This window comes from Arvicola amphibius, chromosome 10, assembly GCF_903992535.2.
Source record: "Arvicola amphibius chromosome 10, mArvAmp1.2, whole genome shotgun sequence".
Taxonomy (NCBI): domain Eukaryota; kingdom Metazoa; phylum Chordata; class Mammalia; order Rodentia; family Cricetidae; genus Arvicola; species Arvicola amphibius.
This window is the reverse complement of record NC_052056.1, coordinates 60,050,932-60,069,892: the sequence shown is the minus strand read 5'-3', so window position 1 is coordinate 60,069,892 and position 18,961 is coordinate 60,050,932. Positions and strand designations below refer to the sequence as shown.

The 18,961-nt window shown below is 46.9% G+C and overlaps 1 protein-coding gene across 2 annotated transcripts in view; it reads left to right on the top strand.

Moving 5' to 3' along the window:
* The window catches only part of Itgb5 (integrin subunit beta 5), a 109,558-nt gene that overhangs the window by 21,565 nt on the left and 69,032 nt on the right, over window positions 1-18,961 (top strand). For both annotated transcript variants that reach the window (XM_038345422.1, XM_038345421.1), the window contains exons 3-4: window positions 5,287-5,491; window positions 12,867-13,116. In XM_038345422.1, the coding sequence (XP_038201350.1) occupies window positions 5,287-5,491; window positions 12,867-13,116 (455 nt within the window). The remainder of the gene's footprint in view (window positions 1-5,286; window positions 5,492-12,866; window positions 13,117-18,961) is intronic.

Here is an 18,961-nt window from a genome sequence, read left to right as displayed (position 1 = left end):
TCCCTTTTCAACCCAGCGCTTGGACCCACTAGGGCCTGTGTTCTTTTCCAGGGCTGCGGTTTCTCAGTCTCCCTCACTGTTCCAGAAACAGTGCCCTTCTTCCTACAAACGACCACCACATCTCTCGTCACCACATGAGTAGGAGTGATTTGACATAGTGCAGAGATGGCCCAGCACAGACAGAAGGGCCTGTGCACTCCGGCCTTGACGCCAGCCTGGTGGAGCTCCCCCGAGCCCTGGCCTTGACTGCTGGGAAGGGGATTTGATTAGTGAACCGTGCAGGGAGTCACAGAAACAGGGATTTCTGTTGCAGCATGACAGCACTCAAAGTGACCTCTGAGTGGCAGGTGACGGAGGGAGGAGAGCCTGGTATGGTGACTTGCAAGTTCGGGTTGGGAACGCCTCCCAAGCCTTTCTTTGATCATTAGTGCTGTGTAAAGCTATCAAGGAGGATGTGGGTTCCCGTTTCTGTTATGTTAGCATTATTGGTCACTGGCCTGTAGCAGAGGCCCTTTGGGAGTCCTTAGGAGACTTTGATCAGGTGTTTCCATGTGGAGTCCTTGTTTATGTGGTGCTTGTTCATGCCCTAGAACAGTGAGTAGCTGTGTAGCCATGGCCACTGGAAGTCCACCTTGAACTAGAGGGAACCTCTTTCTGTGTTGGGATGAGTCCTCTCCTCATTCCTTAGTGGTTTGTACCTCTCTCTACCTTCTGTCCATATCAAGAAGGCATTTGTCCTTCAAGTTGGATGAGTGGTGGGAAGATCTTTGCATTTGGGGCTCCAGAACATCACTGTGTTTAGAAGCATGGAATCTGAGCTCATTCATTTTCCTGCTGTAGAATTCAGCATGGCCGTGGATACAAAGAACACTGAACTTGAGCCCAGACATCAGGGGATGAGATCAACTCAAAGTTCTTGGGTGACTTGAGTCGTGTGGGTCTTTGACTCCTCATCCTTAAGAGAGGGGTGGGCACTGGGCGACTCACTCACTTTGGAATGGGATGTGCCCAGCATTTGGCAGAGGACTGGGTATGAGGTCTCCGTGATCTGAAGCTCCTGAGACAGACATCCAGCCGCTGTGAAGAAGACCTTCTCCATCATGAGTTTCTTTCGTGAGGGTTTCTAATTGGTTTCCAGAGATGACTTAGAGGCTAGGAACATATTAAGTCTTCTTGCAGAGTGTCTGAGTTCTGGAGATCTGAACTATGTTGAAATGTGTTCTCACATGTAGATATCCCCAGCTCCTCCCCCACCCCACTCCCGCGCATGCGCGTGCATACACACACACACACACACACACACACACACACACACATAACCAAAAATAAAATTTGAAAGGCTTTATAATTTGATGTATCTTTATTCACAGAGAGGTAGCTATTGGGACATTTTTCTTGACTTGTATTGTTTTCACACCTGGAAGGTCATAGAGCTCAGACCAGCCTCTGGTCTCTGTGGCTTTGCTTTTTTCTCTTTAGACAGTTATCTGTGCAGAACTTAAATAAGGAGCTCGGGCTAGCAGAGATCTCAGGCCTAGGGGTTTTAACACTCTGTCCCTTTGTTAGTCTACCAGGAAGAAATTAGCTAAAGCTCTGTTTGGACCATGTCAGAAAGATGGTCCATTTCTTAAGGCCACCCTACTTGTCTCCCATCTAAAAGTTCTGTAATGTGCCGTGCCTAGTATTGCCTCAGCTGCTGGATCTGTGGGGCGAGGTCTTCGGAGACAGTGACAGGTCTGACGTACTGGCAGAGGTCTGTGTCTCCAAGACCACTGAGCACATCAGCGCTACCGCGGCCGCTGGGTCTGGGAAAGAGGGACAGTCACCGTGCAGGTGAGACGGGCGGTGCTAAGAAGAGTCTCAGTGTGGTCCGAGTGCCGTTCCGTGTCCTTGCAGTCTGTCAGGGAGTCCTGAGACAGGCTGGTTCTGTCCTGGCCTTTGGCAGAGTGTAAGGCGGTATGGGAAGGATTGAGGGAAGATGGTCATGCCTGGTGGTGGGGCTTTGTGATGGCCTGGTCCAGGTAGATGCATGGCACAGTTGAAACTGTCCAGCTGTCAGCTTATTTGTTTTGTTTTTGAGACAGGGTTTCCGTGTAGCTTTGGAGCCTGTTACTGAAACTCACTGTAGGCCAGGCTGGTTTACAGAGATCCACCTGCCTCTCCCTCCTTAATGCTGGAGTTAGAGGTGTGCGCCACCACCACTTGGCCTGCAGTTAGGTTTTTAGAGCTGGAGGGGTTCGGAGACTCTTTAGTTAAGGGAGCGGTGAACCTTTCAAGCTCTAGGCAGCTCTTTAGGCTCTGACTCAGAACCTCAGGACAGCAGAGTGCCTTGTGGCACCTCAGGTGCTGGCTCTCCCCTCGTCCCGTTTCCTCCATCATAGCAGACCAGGTGTGACTACCTGGGGGCCAGTTTGGAAGCCTAGGTTTTGAAATCTAGGCCCAAAATTACATACTCTGTCTCTATCTCTGTCTGTCTGTCTGTGTCTGTCTCTGTCTCTCTGTCTCTGTCGCTCTCTCTGTCTCTGTCTCTCTCTCACACACATACACACACACACACTCCCATGTTTATGGACTGTAGTCATTAAGGATTTTTGGGGGTATTTTTTTTTTTTTTTACAGTGAAGAGTCTCCAGGGCTTAAACACATAAATTATTTTTTTTTTAAAAAAAATTTGGAAACACCAATCATTATAAAACCCAGAAACAAAATAACCACACGGGTCCAGGAGAGTGCATTTGGCTTTATTTATTTAAAATACTGCATGCTGGGTACCTACAATCTCAGCATTCAGGAAACTAAGGCAGGAGGGTTGCCACAAACTTGAGGTCAGCTTGGGCTAAAACAATAATTTTAAAATCTTCTTGACTCCCCCACCCCTGACACAAGGTCTCACTGTGTAGCCCAGGCTGGCCTTGAACTCACAGAGATCCACCCGTCTCCCAAGTGCTAGGATTATAGATGAGAGCTACCATTCTCAAAGCTCATGACTTTTTAGCCTTAAAGTTTGCAGAGATTCTCAGAGTCATTGATTCGTCCTAGAAGAGCCACACCCATGATGGAGGGTGTGCCCCACTGGATTCTTATGCTTCTGCCAGTAGTCTGGCTTCTGACACTGCGGGCTGGGGACAGGGACTCATCTGAAGCTTTGCGTCCTTACTGCCAGCAGCCAGGGTTTGTGTGGCCCAGTGTTGGTATCCACCCAGCTACAGAAGGGAGAACAGCTTGGGCTCGCTTTGCCTTTGCCCTAAAAAGTCTTTTCCTGGTGGGACTTTGGCTCAGTTGGTAGAGTGCTTGCTTAGCATGAAGCCCTGTCTTTTGCCTTTAGCACCTTATAAAACCCGTGGGTGGATCAGAAATTTAAGGTCATTTTAGGCTACAGGTAGCCAGCTGGCCACATGGCTTTCAAACAAACAGTAACCAGATTTAAAATCCAGACCTTTTCCCTAAAACTCCTCCACACAGGTGCCATAGTTTATATAGCAGAATAGATTCTTTTTTTCATTTTAAAGTTAATGTCTCAAACTCTTGGTGTCCTGTGTTAGGTTTCCTTTTTCCCAAATCCAACTTAAGAATCAACCTATCCAATCTCAATCTTTCTCAACCTTCCTTGGCCCCCCTTTCTTCTCTTTTCCTTTCAGGTTTTTTGAGACAGTCTCATGTAGCCCAAGTTGGCCTCAGTCTTAGTATGTAGCTGAGGCTGGTCTTGAACTCCTGGTCTTCTTGTCTGAGTGCTGGGAAGTCACTGAGACTCTCATCAACACTTCATGACATCTAAACATCAGTAAAGATGAAAATGAAAGTGTTCGAGCAGTGAGACCCCGGATCCTGAATTTCTTGTAATCCCCTGATCTGAGTGCCTACAGCTGCTCTGAGCACGAGACCTTCAGGAGTTCCTGATGGCAGAGTGGTTTCTGGTGGGTTTGGCTGGGGCGTGGCTACCTCTATATAATCTGCACCTGAACACAATAAAGGGGGCATTCTTGGGGAATTCAAGGATGACTCGTGTCTCTGTCTCGCTGTCTGTCTGTGTCTGTGTATTTTAACCTCCTGCCCCTTGCGTGAAGCTCGCGAACTGGGTGCCAGCACACCGAACGCAGACACGGGGGCGCGGTGCGCAGCATGAAAGTATCTTTATTCTACTGCTCATTTTGTCCCAGTAAAGAGAAAATAGACACCTCTCCTTACCTCTCACCCCCTCTACCCCAGCCCTGTGTAGAGGGGTCGTGTGCACGCCAGGCAAGTCACTGAGCGACACCCCAGTTCCTTGTCTCCATATTCTACGTGCTCTGGGATTTCTGCTTACTCTTCCTGTTTTCCTGTTTGTTGTAGATAACTCTTTGGAAGTGAGTGATGGGCCATGTTTCTCTTATGGTTTAAATTTACCAGATTGTAAGATTACCTTATCAGAAAAGGCAACATTTATAATTTATTTTATATGCATTGGTGTTTTGTCTGCATGTGTGTCTGTTTGAAGTTGTTGGGTCGCCTGGAACTAGAGTTACAGATGGTTGTGAGCTGCCAGGGGAATCGGTCACGGTTGCTGGTCCTCTGGGAGAGCAGCCAGTGCTCTTAACCTCTGCGCCATCTCTCCAGCCCCTGAGTATTTTTTTTTTTCCTTAATGGTAGAAGACTTTGGCCAGGTGGTGGTGTTGGCACACACCTAAATCTCTGGTCTACAGAGCAAGTTCCAGGACAGTAAGTAATATGCAGAAAAATCCTGTCTTTTGGTTTTTTCGAGGCAGGGTTTCTCTATGTAGCCTTAGCTGTTCCTGGCTGTACTGGACCTCGTTCTGTAGACCAGGCTGGCCTCAAACCCAGAGAGATCTGCCTGCCTCTGCCACCCGAGTGCTGATATTAAAGGGGTGTGCCACCACCGCCTGGCAAAGACTTCTAGCAGCACAGCGCTGGTGCTGTGTGTTCACACATATGCTTCCATGTAGCTTTGCTTTTCTTTCCTCCCTCCTTTCACACTCTTTTTGCACACTGCTGGGACCTAACCCAGGTCTTGAAATGCTAAGCAAGCACTATTTATACCAAGCTACAAACCCAGCCAATTTCTTCCTTTTGCTGAATGTGTAGACAGGAGCATGTGATCACCACAGTGGAGAGTGGAAGCAATCATTTTATATGCTAACATTAGACCACAGCAGACCCGGGTAGCAGGCGCTTCTGTCCATCCTCTGACTCCTCATGAGGCGTTGTCTGCTTCTGAACAGTGAAGACGGGGTGCAGGGTTTCAGAACCTACCCTGATGGCTGCCTGCTTTTGTCTTGTTTCTCCACCCAGTACTTCGGCAATCCGCGGTCTGTCCCCTCTCGTTGTGACTTGAAGGCAAACCTCATCCGAAATGGCTGTGGAGGTGAGATCGAGAGTCCCGCCAGCAGCACCCATGTCCTTCGGAGCCTACCCCTCAGCAGCAAGGGCTCCAGTGCCACAGGCTCGGACGTCATCCAGATGACACCGCAGGAGATTGCTGTGAGCCTCCGGCCAGGTGAGTGCTCCTCAGGGTGTGTTGTGTGCTAGGGGCTCAGAAAAGCCCAATGGGTCCGGTGTGCTAATGTAGAAAGTGGGCTTGATTGAGGTCAGAGCCAGGAGATGGTAATGGGAGGAAAGGTTCATACGGGGAAGCAGAGTATAAGGTCGCTGGAGATGAGGCTAGGTGGAATAGCTAGGCTATTTTTTTTTTTTTTTAAAATGTAGGCCTTGCCTACATGCATGAGGCATGCATCATCTCTTCTGCAACGAACAGAATGAACAAGTAAACCCTGACCCCTCCCAAAATGATAACACAATGTTATGGTAGAATATGTGTTTGTAATATATATACATATATAATAAATATATACATATGTATATATACACTAAATATATATTTACACACATATATATACCATATATATTATATATATAAAAATATATATAGCCACACATCCTGCTAATTATTCTGCAGTTTCTAGTATTAGATAGAAAGCAAGGACAGTATCGGCTGTTATTCAGTGAGTGCAGTGTCAGGCAGGTGTGAGGGAGGGCCCAGCTCCGGGAGGATTGGTGATGAAGGTCAGCACTGGAAGGGTAGTGATGAGGGTCTGGCCTCACCATAAGGACACACACAAGCCAAGCCACAAAGATGTTTTGGTAGAGATGAAGGCTCAGGAGGGGGCTAATGACAATTGGAATCTCTGAAGTTCTAGCATCATTGTGAATATATTTGTAGAGACAGAAACTCTTGAAATCATGATGCCTCTCAAATTTTGAAGACACAGTTTTAGTATTTACAAAGACAAACATTTACAAAATGTTTAGTATTTACAAAAAAGGGCAAAACCCTCTTATGTGAAGAGAGGGGGTGTGGATGTTGCACTTAGCAAAAGTCTCAGTTTACTGAGTAGATTCTTGCCTCCAGGGAGCTCTCCTGTCGAGGGGGCAGCTGTCAGGTGTGTGGGGGTTAGCTCTTCCAATGTAAAGTTATAGCATTTTCATGCCCTGCCTCCACGTCAAAATAGCATTTGTTGAGTAAAAAGGAACACTTACACAAGATCAGCCAAGAACAAGACTCAGCATGACTTGAAAGATACCCCATGAAGGCCAGGTTACCATCTTAGGGTAGGTCTGAAGGAGAAGAGAGGGGGCTGGGTGTTGAGGGTGTAGGGAAAGGGAAATGGGGAAGGATTTCCTCCCTTATTCTAATTTTTTTTATTTTTTTTTTATTTTTATTTTTATTTTTATTTTTTTTTTTTTTGGTTTTTCGAGACAGGGTTTCTCTGTAGCTTTGGAGCCTGTCCTGGAACTAGCTCTTGTAGACCAGGCTGGTCTCGAACTCACAGAGATCCGCCTGCCTCTGCCTCCCGAGTGCTGGGATTAAAGGCGTGCGCCACCACCGCCCGGCTCTAATTTTTTTTTTTTTAAATTTATCTTGGGCTAGAGAGGTGGTTCAGCCACTAAAAGTTACATTTCTTTGCCTGTCGTGGTGGCATACATCTTTATCCCAACACTTGGGAGGCAGAGGGAAGGCTATCTATAAGTTCAAGGTTAGCCTGGTCTACATTTCAAGTATCAGGCCAGCCAGTGCTACCTAGGTGAGACCTTATCTCAAAATCAATTCTGTCCATGCATGCATCCATTCATTCTTGCATGCATGAACACATGCATGGATCCATCCTTGCATGCATGCATGCATCCATCCATCCATCCTTGCATGCATGCATGCATCCACCCACCCACCCATCTATCCACTTGTGTGCCCATGTACACATGTGCAGAGGTCAGAGAGCAGCTTGTGGAAATCTGTTCTCTGCTTCTACCATATGTATCCGGAGATCAAGCTCAGGCTGTCGGTCTCTTCAGCAAACTATCTCTCTGGCCCTTTGTTTTTACTATTGCTTTTATTTTTAAAATTTATTGTATGTGTGTGAATGTTGGCCTTACATGTATTTCTGTATCACATCCATGCCTGGTGCTTCCAGAGGCCAGAAGAGGGCACTGGATTCCCTGGAAAAGTTCCAGATAGCTTAGAGACACCATGTGGGTGCTGGAAATCAAACCCAGGTCCTTTGGAAGAATAGTCGGTGCCCTTAACCATCGAGCTGTCTTCCAGCTCCTCTTCCATTAAAAAAATTTTTTAATTGCATTTTATTTGTGCGTGTGTAGGTCAGAGGACAACTTTGTTCTGAGTCATTTTTCTTCTTCTGTCAGGCTCAGAGGCAGTGTGCCGCGACCCTCGGGACCGTCTTACTTATAGCCCCCTTGTTTAGTTCTTAAGTAGTATTTTAAAACTGCTTTTCAAATTGAGACATAATTCATATATCACACGACTGTATCATTTTAAAATGTTCGGGTCACTGGTTCTAAGTCGACTGTGAAGCTGGGTAAGCATCACACTGTCTAATTCCAGATCATTTTCCCACCAGCGGTTCGAACTAACAAACTATCCGTCCTCTTCTAAACCATCATTTCTACAATGCTACCCTCACCGAACACTCCTCCTTGGTTATATAACTCTGGGCCCTTAATTCATCCACATTGTAAAATGTGCTTTCAGCTGGTGCTTTTGAGCCAGGGTCTCGCTGTGTAGCTCAAGCTGACCTGGAATTTGTGACTCTCCTGTCTTGACCCTCCCATGGCAGGTCCTGCCATGCCCCTTACTCCATTCTTTTTATGCCCAAAGGATGCTTCATGTTCTTGGGCTGCGCTTTATTTGATGGACAAACTGTTTCCACTGGTTAATTCTGAACATTCATGTGCAAGATTTTTGGGGGCCATGTGTTTTCAATAATTTTGGGTCTATAGCTAGGAGTAGAATTGCTGGATCATATGGTAATTCTGTATTTAACTTTCTGAAGAACTGCCAAACTTTAAGCAGGGTTTTGTATAAATACGAGGATCATGTTTTCCATTTTATTTCAGCACTGGAAACCGTATGTCAGGATAAGAATTTTTAAAAAAAAATCCTTAACAAAAAGCTTGAAATTCTTAGGACATGCATTTTAAGTAAAATTTAGAGAGATAAGCAAAGGTAGAGATGGTTTTCAAACACTAGGACAACTCAAAAGGTTCCTTCGAGTTAGTTATTCACCTGAATCTTTTAGTTTCTTAACTATTTCTTTTTAAAAAGTGTATTATTATTGTTTGTGTTGTGCACGCATGTTGTGTGTGTGTGTGTTGCGCCACACATGTGCCACAGGGCATGTGTGGAGGACAGAGGACACCTTGTTTTTGAGACGGGATTTCTCTATGTAGCTCTGTTTGGCCTGGAACTCACTCTGTAGACTAGGCTGGCCTGGAACCTGTAGAAATCCACCTGCCTTTGCCTCCCAAGTGCTGGGATTAAAGGTGTGCACTACCACGCCCAGCCAGAGGATAACTTTTACTGATGGCCTGAGTTCAGATCTCTGGGAGCCACATGAATAGCTGGATACAGCAGTGTACTATGTAACCTTAGCGTTGCTGAGATGGGAGATGGAAACAGGAATATTAGGAAAATTGCCTCAGTTTGCTGGTCAGCAGCCAGGAGCATATGGGTAAAAATACAGAAACAAGAGTGACCCCATTACTGAACAAGGTGGAAGGCAAGAACCAGCTTTGGAAAATTGTTCCCTGACCTCCTCATGTTGGATACACAATGGGAACACACACACGCACACACACACCACCACTACCACCATTTATTTGAAGATGGCAGGAGTCTTTTATTTGTGAAGATCCTGTCATGTCTTGACTTGTGAACAAAGCCAGTCTTGGAGCTCTGTTCTCCGCCTAGCAGGGTTTACCATCTGATGTCTGTTCCCAAGGACAAATGGGAGACTTTCTTATTAAAGGGAAGCCAGAGCAAAGAAAGTGTTAAAATCCCTTCCAGGCAGGCGGCTAGTTAGTACTTGATTACAGAGGGAGAACCTGTACTTAGGAGCAGAGCGTGGGCAGGAATCCTGTGCTAACCACAGGCAGCCCTGGGCCCTGTGAAATCAGGAAAACAGGGCGAGAGAGGGGCTTTGGGTTGAGGGAGGGGCTGCTGGGCTGGGGGTAGGGGTGGGGACCTCCTTTCTCTCAGGTGCAGCAGATCAGCTTCTCTTTGTAGTTCCCTTTATTGCGTTTCTCTGATCCTGCTACTGGTCCCGAGGTGGGGATTATGTGGAATAGCAGTAGATGTGCAAGCCTGTAGGGTTCGCAGGTAGAGAGGGAGACTGTGTGGGGGAAGGGAAATAACAGATCCAGGCATGTGGCTTGGGATGTTGTCACCAGAGGCAGGCACACACCAGCTCTGTGGGTGAAGGTGGGGTCCGTGCCCCCTGTTTAGGCCATCAGTTAAAGTCCCAGGCAGTGTAAGACAACAGCTTGCTGGGGAAGCGAGGAAGGGAGGAGTGTGTCTAAGCAGAGTCACACCCAAAGGTGTGAAACAGAGTCACACCCAAAGGTGGGAAAAGAGCCTGGACCTTTCCCTGGCAAAATCACTCCACACATGGCTCTGGTGCCACCAGCCTCCCTGTCAACTTGCAAACCAGAGACGCCACCCTTGCTGGGCTGCCACTCCCCGCAGAAGTGACATCCCCACCGAGCATGGATTGAGAGTTTCCATCCCACAAGAACTGCTGACGGAACACATTCCATGATCGCCAGAGCCCATGTAAGAGGGCGTGGCATTTAAAGTCTCACATGTAATGGCCGGGGCTTAGCACGGTTGGTCCTACACTCCTCACCCTGTCTCTTTCTGTCAAACTGGGAGAAACGCTTCCTTTAATATTTGTATCTTCCCTGTGGGGAGAGGCGTATGTGCATGCACTCTCTCGGTGAGCTGTTTCTCTTAGGATTTAGTGCCAAGACGTGGGCCACTTCCCAGTACAAAGCAGGGACATCTGGATTTTATACCTCACGTCCTTCTTTGCCTTTATAGCTGGAAAATTTGGAGTTAAATTTGTGTGCCTAAAGCTATAGCCCAGGCAAACTGGAGTTTCTACAAGACCTTTCTGTCTCTTTTTATCCCTGCACGAATTGCTTTAATTTAAAATTGCTTGTAATTTTTAACTTTTTGGAACATTGGCACCAAAGATTTTCTTGTGTGAGAGCTTGGATACTTATATGCAATATTGGTTTTAATCCACACTATGATTAATATCTTCTTCACTGAAGCAGAATTAAAGTCACAGGTTGAAAGGTACTGGGGGCCTGCTGAGCCCTTAGTGACCAAGTGCGGATTCAAACCTGGCTCTCCCAGCTCCGAGCCTGGTGCTGCTCTGTCCGTGGCTGCTTCTCAGCTCCCCTGAGTCCAAGCCACTTCTCCATCTGTTAATTGATGGCAACCTTCAATAAGGTCGTACATTCTAGATAGAAGATGGCCTGGGAGAATCGGGAGGATGGGCAGGTGTCAGACAGCATACCAGACCCCTTGAGGAGGTCATGGATTTGGACAGAAGAGGCTCTGTCTACGTGTTGTCTGCCTGCCTGTGCAAAGGCCAAAGCTGGGTACGCACAGGGTAGGGCGACCTTCCTTCTCTGAGGTCTTTCCTACTTCTCAGCTCTCCCCCACTGTGATAGGCATCCGTCCCATGGAAGGACCTGCCGTGTCTGCCAGATGGGAGCCAGAGGCATACTGTAGCAGTTCGGAGTTCATTTGGGGAGAAATCTTAAATATTCTTCTGTCTGAGTCAGACTCTGATTGTTTTTAAAAATAGGTTCACACCAACGGGCGACCCAAACTACATCAGTCTTGAGGCAGCTGGAACAGTGCGTGCAAAAGCAAGTCAGGAGAAACAGCCACGCCACTCCGGCTACCACACGTCTGTGTGCAAACATTTGTCATTCTAGGCCCTGCTGTTCCCTGGAGGTGCATCCCAGCTTCAGTAGCTGTTCCCAGCATCGCTGTTGCCATGCTTAAATAAACCTAGGTCCAGGTAGCTTATGGAGTATGGAGTATGTCTTGTTCCCATTGGGAGGAGGAGAGGGAGCATGGAGGATTGGGTTCTGTGTCTTGCAAGGGCCAGGACTTAGCGTATGGAGGAACACTTAGCCAAGAGGGTGCAAGAGGCTTCGGAGCTGTGGCCCTGCACAACCAAGTGTGGATCCCTTGGATGGTGGCGAGGGCACTTTGGCTCTTGCATCTCTTAAGTACACACAAAAAAAATATACCCAAACTTCAAATGCTCAAGAATAGTTCTGCCCCAGGCCAAACAGGACACCTGGCAACCCTGACAGGCCAGCGAGCTGAGGCAGACAAGTGAGCAGAACTTTGAAGTTAGTCCTAAGTGATTGGCATTTAGAAACAAAGACGTGATTTAGGGATTTTTGTCCTTCAGTTACTTTCCTAACTTGGGCCTCTCTCCAAAACCCTGGGTGGGCGGAAGGGGATGAGCTAGTAGGTCTCCTCGCTTCCTCCCTTTAATTAATTCCCCCTTTCTATACCTGCTGGCCGTCTTACTATAGAACCCTAATCACATATTTAGTATACACTTTGGTAGTATCTTCTTTTTGCTCTTTTTTAAAATGGTAAATACAGTATATATCCTATATATAACATGTGTATATTCTTTGACACTTTCATAGATATACTTAATGAATTTTAGTAATTTTACCACCCTTCCTACCTAACCCCTGCCATTGCCTTCTTTTAGGCTTTTTTTTTTTTTTGAGTCTTTCTTCCTAAGTCTTCTTCCTATTCTTGGATCTGTGGGGTGTGTGTGTGTGTGTGTGTGTGTGTGTGTGTGGTGTACAGTTGAAACATAGTACTATCACTAAATCTGGAGCTAGGCTAGACCCCAGCAAACATCAGTGGTCTTGATTTTCCTGTCTCTGTGCCTCACAAATGTGCTAGACCCCACCTGGCTTTTTATGTAGGTACTGAGGATTTGAACCCAGGTCCCAATGTCTGCTCAGCAAATGTGTTTCCTCCCTGAGTCATCTCCCCAGACCCAAGTTGCTGTCTTTGTCAGCCCTCCCACACCAGTTCTCATTCATGGCTTCCCTCCTGTTAATTCCTTTGCTTTCTGTTGATCGATGACTTTCAACCCAGTTTGCGTGGGCATATTCTGTGTTCACAGCTACCAGGGGTCTTTTTTGCTGAGAGACAGAACACCACCACCCTTCTTCAGACACACTGACAGGACACGGGCGGGCGGGCGTTTGGAGAAGACCACCTGGGGCTTCTCTCAACACCATATTCACTTCCAAGAAAGTCTTTCTTTTTGGTGGTGCACCTTCATCCAAGACAAAGAAGAGTTTTAATTGTGTGTGTGTGTGTGTGTGTGTGTAGGGGGGGTCAGACAAGCATGCTACAGCATAACTACTCCCGTGTGGGAAAAGGATCTTTGGAATGAGAACCCACCCTTTCATCTCAGCGAGTCGCATGGCCTCTAACGAGGGTGACCTCTCTTTCTTCACAGGTGATCAGACTGTCTTCCAGCTTCAGGTGCGCCAGGTGGAGGACTATCCCGTAGACCTCTACTACCTGATGGACCTGTCCCTCTCCATGAAGGATGACTTGGACAACATCCGGAGCCTGGGCACCAAGCTTGCTGAGGAAATGAGGAAGCTCACTAGTAACTTCCGGTTGGGTTTTGGGTCTTTTGTTGACAAGGACATCTCTCCTTTCTCCTACACGGCACCGAGATACCAGACCAATCCATGTATTGGGTAAGTGACTAGGAAGAGCCCATAGAAAGGCTAGTTAGGGGAAACATAGGCTTAGACACTGAGTGATTAATGATGGCCACGTTATGTCCTTGGCCTACCTGTGGAAAAAGTGACTGTCACACGTTGTATGAGACTTATTTTCTTGCCTCACATGGCACTGTTCTCACATTAACATATTAGCCAGTGTCCTTGGGGAGCCGTGGGTCCAGGAGGTTGGGGGAAGACCAGGAAAATCCAACTAGTACTTTCTCTTTGCCAGTAACAAGTGGCATGCTCAGAGATACGTGGTTTCCTTGGCTGGGAAGAGGGTCGGCTGGGTAAGTGCTTGCTGCCCACGCATGAGTAGTTGAGTTTGTAAGTGCTGGGCTCGTGAGCATGCTTATAATCCACAGCACTGGCCAAGGAGAGACAGATTGGGGTTTGATGACTACGAGTCTTGAAGAATTTGTGAGGTCCAGGGTCAGTAAGAGACTCTGTCCACGGGGAAAATGATACCTGATACTGATCTCTGAGCTCCACGTGCGTATGTACGTACACACATGCATGTGCATGACCACGCACAGTCCATACTAACAAAAGGATAAATGCATTCAGGATTTTCCTTGTGGTTTATATCAACAACAATAATTTACTTCCATGTAACTAAACGAGAACCCTGTTTTAGTTTTAATTTAAATTTTTTTTTTTTAGTTTTAATTTTGTATGTGTGTATGCTGTTTGTACGTGTGTGTGTGTGTGGGTGTGTGCATACCATGGCACATGTGTAAAGGTCAAATGATACCTTTGGATATTCACCCTCACTTTCCACTTTGTCTGAGGCTGGGTATTTTTGCTGTTCATGCCAGGCTAGCTGCACAGGGTTTCAGCAATTCTGTCTCTGTCTTTTGTCTTGTTGTAGAGGACACTGGGGTTACAGCTTGCACTGTTGAACCTGCCTGTCTTAGTTAGTGTTTTCATTGCTGTGAAGAGACACCATGACCATGGCAACTCGTATAAAGAAAAACATTTAACTGGGATGGGTTGCTTACAGTTTCAGAGGTTCAGTCCATTATCATCATGATGGGGAGCATGGCGGCATGAAGGCAGATGTGGTACTAGAGGAGAGAGTTCTACATCTTGTAGCCAACAGGAAGTCGACTGTCACACTGAGCAAAGCTTGAGTAAAACAGGCCTGAAAGCCCACTCCATAGTGACCATTTCCTCCAACAAGGCCACACCTACTTCAACAAGGCCACACCCCCTAATAGTGTCACTCCCTTTGGGGCCTATTTTCTTTCAGACCACCATATTTCATTCCCTGGCCCCCAAGGCTTATAGCCATGTATAAAAAAGTGCATTCAGTCCAACTTCAGTAGTGATAGCTGTTCATAGTCTATAACAGTTTCAAACTTGTTTCAAAGTCCAAAGTCTCTTCTGAGATGCATGGCAATCTCTTAGCTGTAACCCCCTGTGAAAATCAAAATCGCAAAGCAGATTTTATGCTTTCAATGTACGGTGGCATAGGATATATGTTACCATTTCAAATCACAGGGAAGGGAGCCTAGCAAGGAAATACGGGACCAAAGCAAGACCAAAGATCAGCCCACAAAATCCACACACTGAAGCACCATGTCTGATCTTCAGCTACCTTCAGTTTGTTGACTACGGCACACTTCTTTCTCTTGGGCTGGTTCCACTCCCTGTTAGCAGCTCTCCTCTGCAGGTGTCCCTGGCACCTTGGGGTCTCCAGCGCAATCCAGGCTTCACCTTCACAGCTTCATGCAATGGTCTCTCTCCTAGGCCTCCATTCAGGGACATCCCTGACACACACCTGGCCTCAGCAGCTTTATTCCATAACTCCTTTCTTCTGTCCTTAATTCTAAAGCCAGAACCATGTGACCAAAGCTGCCCAGTTCTGCCGCTTGCTGGAGCTGATACATGGCCCCCTCGCTCAATTATACATTCACCAGCCTGCTGTGATCCACTGTGCAAGCTTGGCTCTCCTAAAACTTGTTCAGTAGACCAGTCTGGCCTCAAACTTAGAGATCTACCCGCCCCTGCCTTCCCAGTGCTGGGATTAAAGGTGTGTGCCATCACACCTGACTCTAAACTTTTTTTTTTAGGGGGCGGGGGACAACAAGATTTGTAGCTTTGGTGCCTGTCCTGGAACTAGCTCTTGTAGACCAGGCTGGCCTTGAACTCACAGAGATCCGCCTGCCTCTGCCTCCCAAGTGCTGGGATTAAAGGCGTGCGCCACCACTGCCCAGCCCGACTCTAAACTTTTAAATTCCTTGGAAATTTAGCTGGGTAGGATCTTGTCCTGAGGTCAGCACTGTCTTTATTCCATGTCTTAATCCATTTATTTCCCTGGACATGGACTTAGCTCCATTCCATTGGTGCCCTTTTCTCCTCAAATATTTTTTTCTTACTCAGCTGGCTCTTTTCATCATAAATCTCCATCAGAGTTACCACTAATGTCCACATGACAGAGTCTGTACTAGACTGTTTGGAGATTTCTTCTGCCAACAGAATTAATCCCAAACTCTTCACTTTGGCCTCAGGCAGACTCTTAGGACAAGGGCAAAAGGCAGCCACATTCTTCACCAAAATATCACAAGAATGGTCTCTAGACCACATACTAAAAGACTTCTCCTGAAACCTCTTGAGGTAGCGCCTTCCCCCATCAGTAAACTGGACCACATCCTCCAACTTTCCTAACCTGACAGCAATGGAGGTGGTTTCTCTGTTTGCTAGTGTCTCAAGCGATCTGTGAGATGTCAAGACTGTACAGTACAACAGCGTGCAATGATGAGTGATAACTTCCAGCCTTTTCTTACCTGAACTCCACATTCAACTTCAATGAGGCTGTGGAATTTAAGGCCCAACGTAGTCACTAGGTAGGGGACTGCTAAGATTTTAGTTCATACTGTTGACAAATAGACACCTGGTTTAGATTATCCCATCCATCCCAACTGGCCTCCTCAGGTCTCTACGCCATGTTTGCAGATGAGGAAATGAGGCATGCAGAGAGAATACCTTACCATTATACAGACAGCTAAGGGGGCAGACTAGTTTTAGAGCCTTTAACACAATGCCATTTTTTCCTCATCTAAGATACTTTACCTGAGGCTAAGGAACAGCATTCCCTCCCAAGCTCCCACAAGCCCATCATGTTTGCCTAGTCTGGACTGACAGTCCCCAAATCTCCACGGCTAAGTATCTGCAAAGCTATCCTCATTTGTACAAAATCTGAGGAGGGCTGGACTGTGCTGAGGCTTGGCACCACTCCTTCAGGGAGCCAGGCCTCTTCCACATTGTGGTGGCTTCCTTCTGCCACGGAGGAGGGGGACGTGTTGTTTTAAAGACCCTGGGCCTACCCCCAAACAGCTCCCAGCTTCAAGCTAGATTGGGTGTCGGGGGAGGTGGTGATGTCCCAGCAGTCTGTGTTATGAGCCCCCCAGTCATGTTAATTTTATTCTTCATGCTGACCTAGATCTTCCTCAGGGATCAGAAACTAACACAAAGATTGAAAAAAGTAAAATAAGCCGGGCATTGGGGATGAATACCTTTAATCCCAGCAGATCTTCGAGTTCGAGGCCAGCCCGGGCTATACAGAGAAACCCTGTCTAGGAAAACAAACAAACAAACAAAAAATCAGAAAAATGAAAGAAAAAAAAAGGCCCAGTAAGATAAACAGTTTTAAGTATAGATGTAGTCAAAGTCCTTTAAGCACAAAGAGAAGTTAGGCATGATTTGTTAGGTATAACTTCTTCAGGGCCACAGGTAGCCATAAACTACATAAACTAGGTTATGATTAGTGGATTTGGTCTCCTCCCCCTTTCAGCTGTCCCGAGGCCACAGTGTTGCTACTTACTGGGAACAACAGCACTGAATCAAAACATTTCTTGGGATCCATTGGAACAGTGATTCCAAACTCTCCTTTCCGTCCCTGCCCTGACTGGGCTCTGACTCTTGTCAGACAGGGTGTGTGCGCCCTCAGAGATGCTGGACTGGGAGCTGGCAGAGGATCAAGGACTAGTTTGGGGCTTAGCATCCGAATAGGCAAGGCTATTGCACACAGCTTTTCAGAGTTCCCACTCGAAGCCCTCCAGGCAGACACAGTGGCAGACAGTGCAGTTCTTGACAGCACTCTGAAAAGCTGTTCCTAAGACAGGAAATCAGTGAAGAAGGGTGTTAGGTAGGAAACCGCAAATCTAAGCCGTGTAAAATCTTTCTTTTGTAAGCCAGGAAGTATCAGGAAGACACTGCAGCTCTGGGGAACAGGCTGAGCTACCCACCCCGGGGTCCCTAGTCTCCCTGGAGCGTCCCCTTTGCAACTTGAGAGGGACAGCACAATCCAGGTCTTGTAATCTAGCTGTCCCACATCAGGTCTGGGACCGCACATGGGTTGTTTGCTTCTCTGTTTTAAAGGCCCCATGAGTTAGTCACTGACATCTAAAAAGCAATTAGCCACAAATAACCAGAATTTCTAGGTTTTCTCCACTCAGCATAGAATGGACCAGAAACACTAAATCTGAAGAAGTGCCAGGCTTACCAAGAGGAGAAAGAAGTAATGGAAGCATCGGATTCTTTAATTTGATTGACCAGTTTAATAACTATCCTGAGTCCCTGAGGGGCATCACCGATACCCACTGACATCCCATTTTCGGTTGCTTGTTGAAGGACTTTTTTCTTTAACTGAGCTGACATCAAGATAGATTCGTGTAAAAACATCTCCATCACTGTTATATGTTTCTGCCCTTTGAGATTCCACTGCCTTCTGGCCTCTTTGTGCCTGAGCTGACGTGCTCTGCTTCTCTAATCCTGCTCTGTTGCGTGCTCTTGACTGTGTCTCGGCTGGGGTTACTGTTGTTGAGGTAGTTCAGAGCTTGGTGGGCTGTGTCGTCTGTCTGGAAGGCTCTAAGAGTATCTCTGTGACTGTTTCCTCTCTCCTGCCTCCGTGTTCATCTGCTGGTAGGTGTCAGCTGGAGCTTCTCAGTCTAAATGTTGTATTTCTTATTTTCCTGTAACTGGGGGAAACACTTCCCCCAGTTACATCATAGAAAATCCTTCCAGGTTACAATTTTGTTCTTCAGTTTGATCTGTATACTGAACCATTTTTTGACCTCTGTGACTATTCTGTCTGTCTGTCTGTCTGTCTGTCTGCCTATATCGGTTTTTCAAGACAGGGTTTCTCTATGTAGCCCTGGCTGTCCGGGAACTCACTTCGTAGACCAGGCTGGCCTTGAACTCACAGAGTTCTGCCTGCCCCTGCCTCCCCCAAGTCCTGGGATTAAAGGTGTACATCACTGTTCGGCTCTTTCTACAATTTTCATTTGGTCCTTTTCTCGGACCCTTGTGTTTTTAGGTACTTTGAGACTTTTGTTCTTTGTTGTTTGTTTTTAATTTTTCTAGTCGTTTCCCGTCTGGCTTTTGGCTGCCATTCTGTGCGCTCTTTGACTGTTTCAACAGTCCTTTTCTCGGGAGTTTTAGAGCATTCTGTTCTGGAGTGTGAGGTTTGCTGGCATTCCTTGGGGCTGTTAGCCTCTCACGTGGTGTGAAATGTTTTCATTAGCTCATCTCCATTGGAGGCTGTTTTCCATCCAGGGCCATATGTCCTGGTGTCCTGGCTTTCTGTAGAGCAGTTTTAATTCCTACTGTTGTCAGGGACCTTTCTGTGTTGACAGTGGGGCTGGTTTTCCTGTTAATTTCTCAGCTGGGGGTCTCTTCTCTTTTTTTTTTTTTCCTTTCCTTGTTCCTTTTTTGAGACAGTCTCACTATGTAGCCCAGGCTGTCCTGGGGCTTATAGAGACCCACCTGCCTCTGCCTCCCAAGTGCTAGGTTTAAATGCTGGCTACCACCTCCC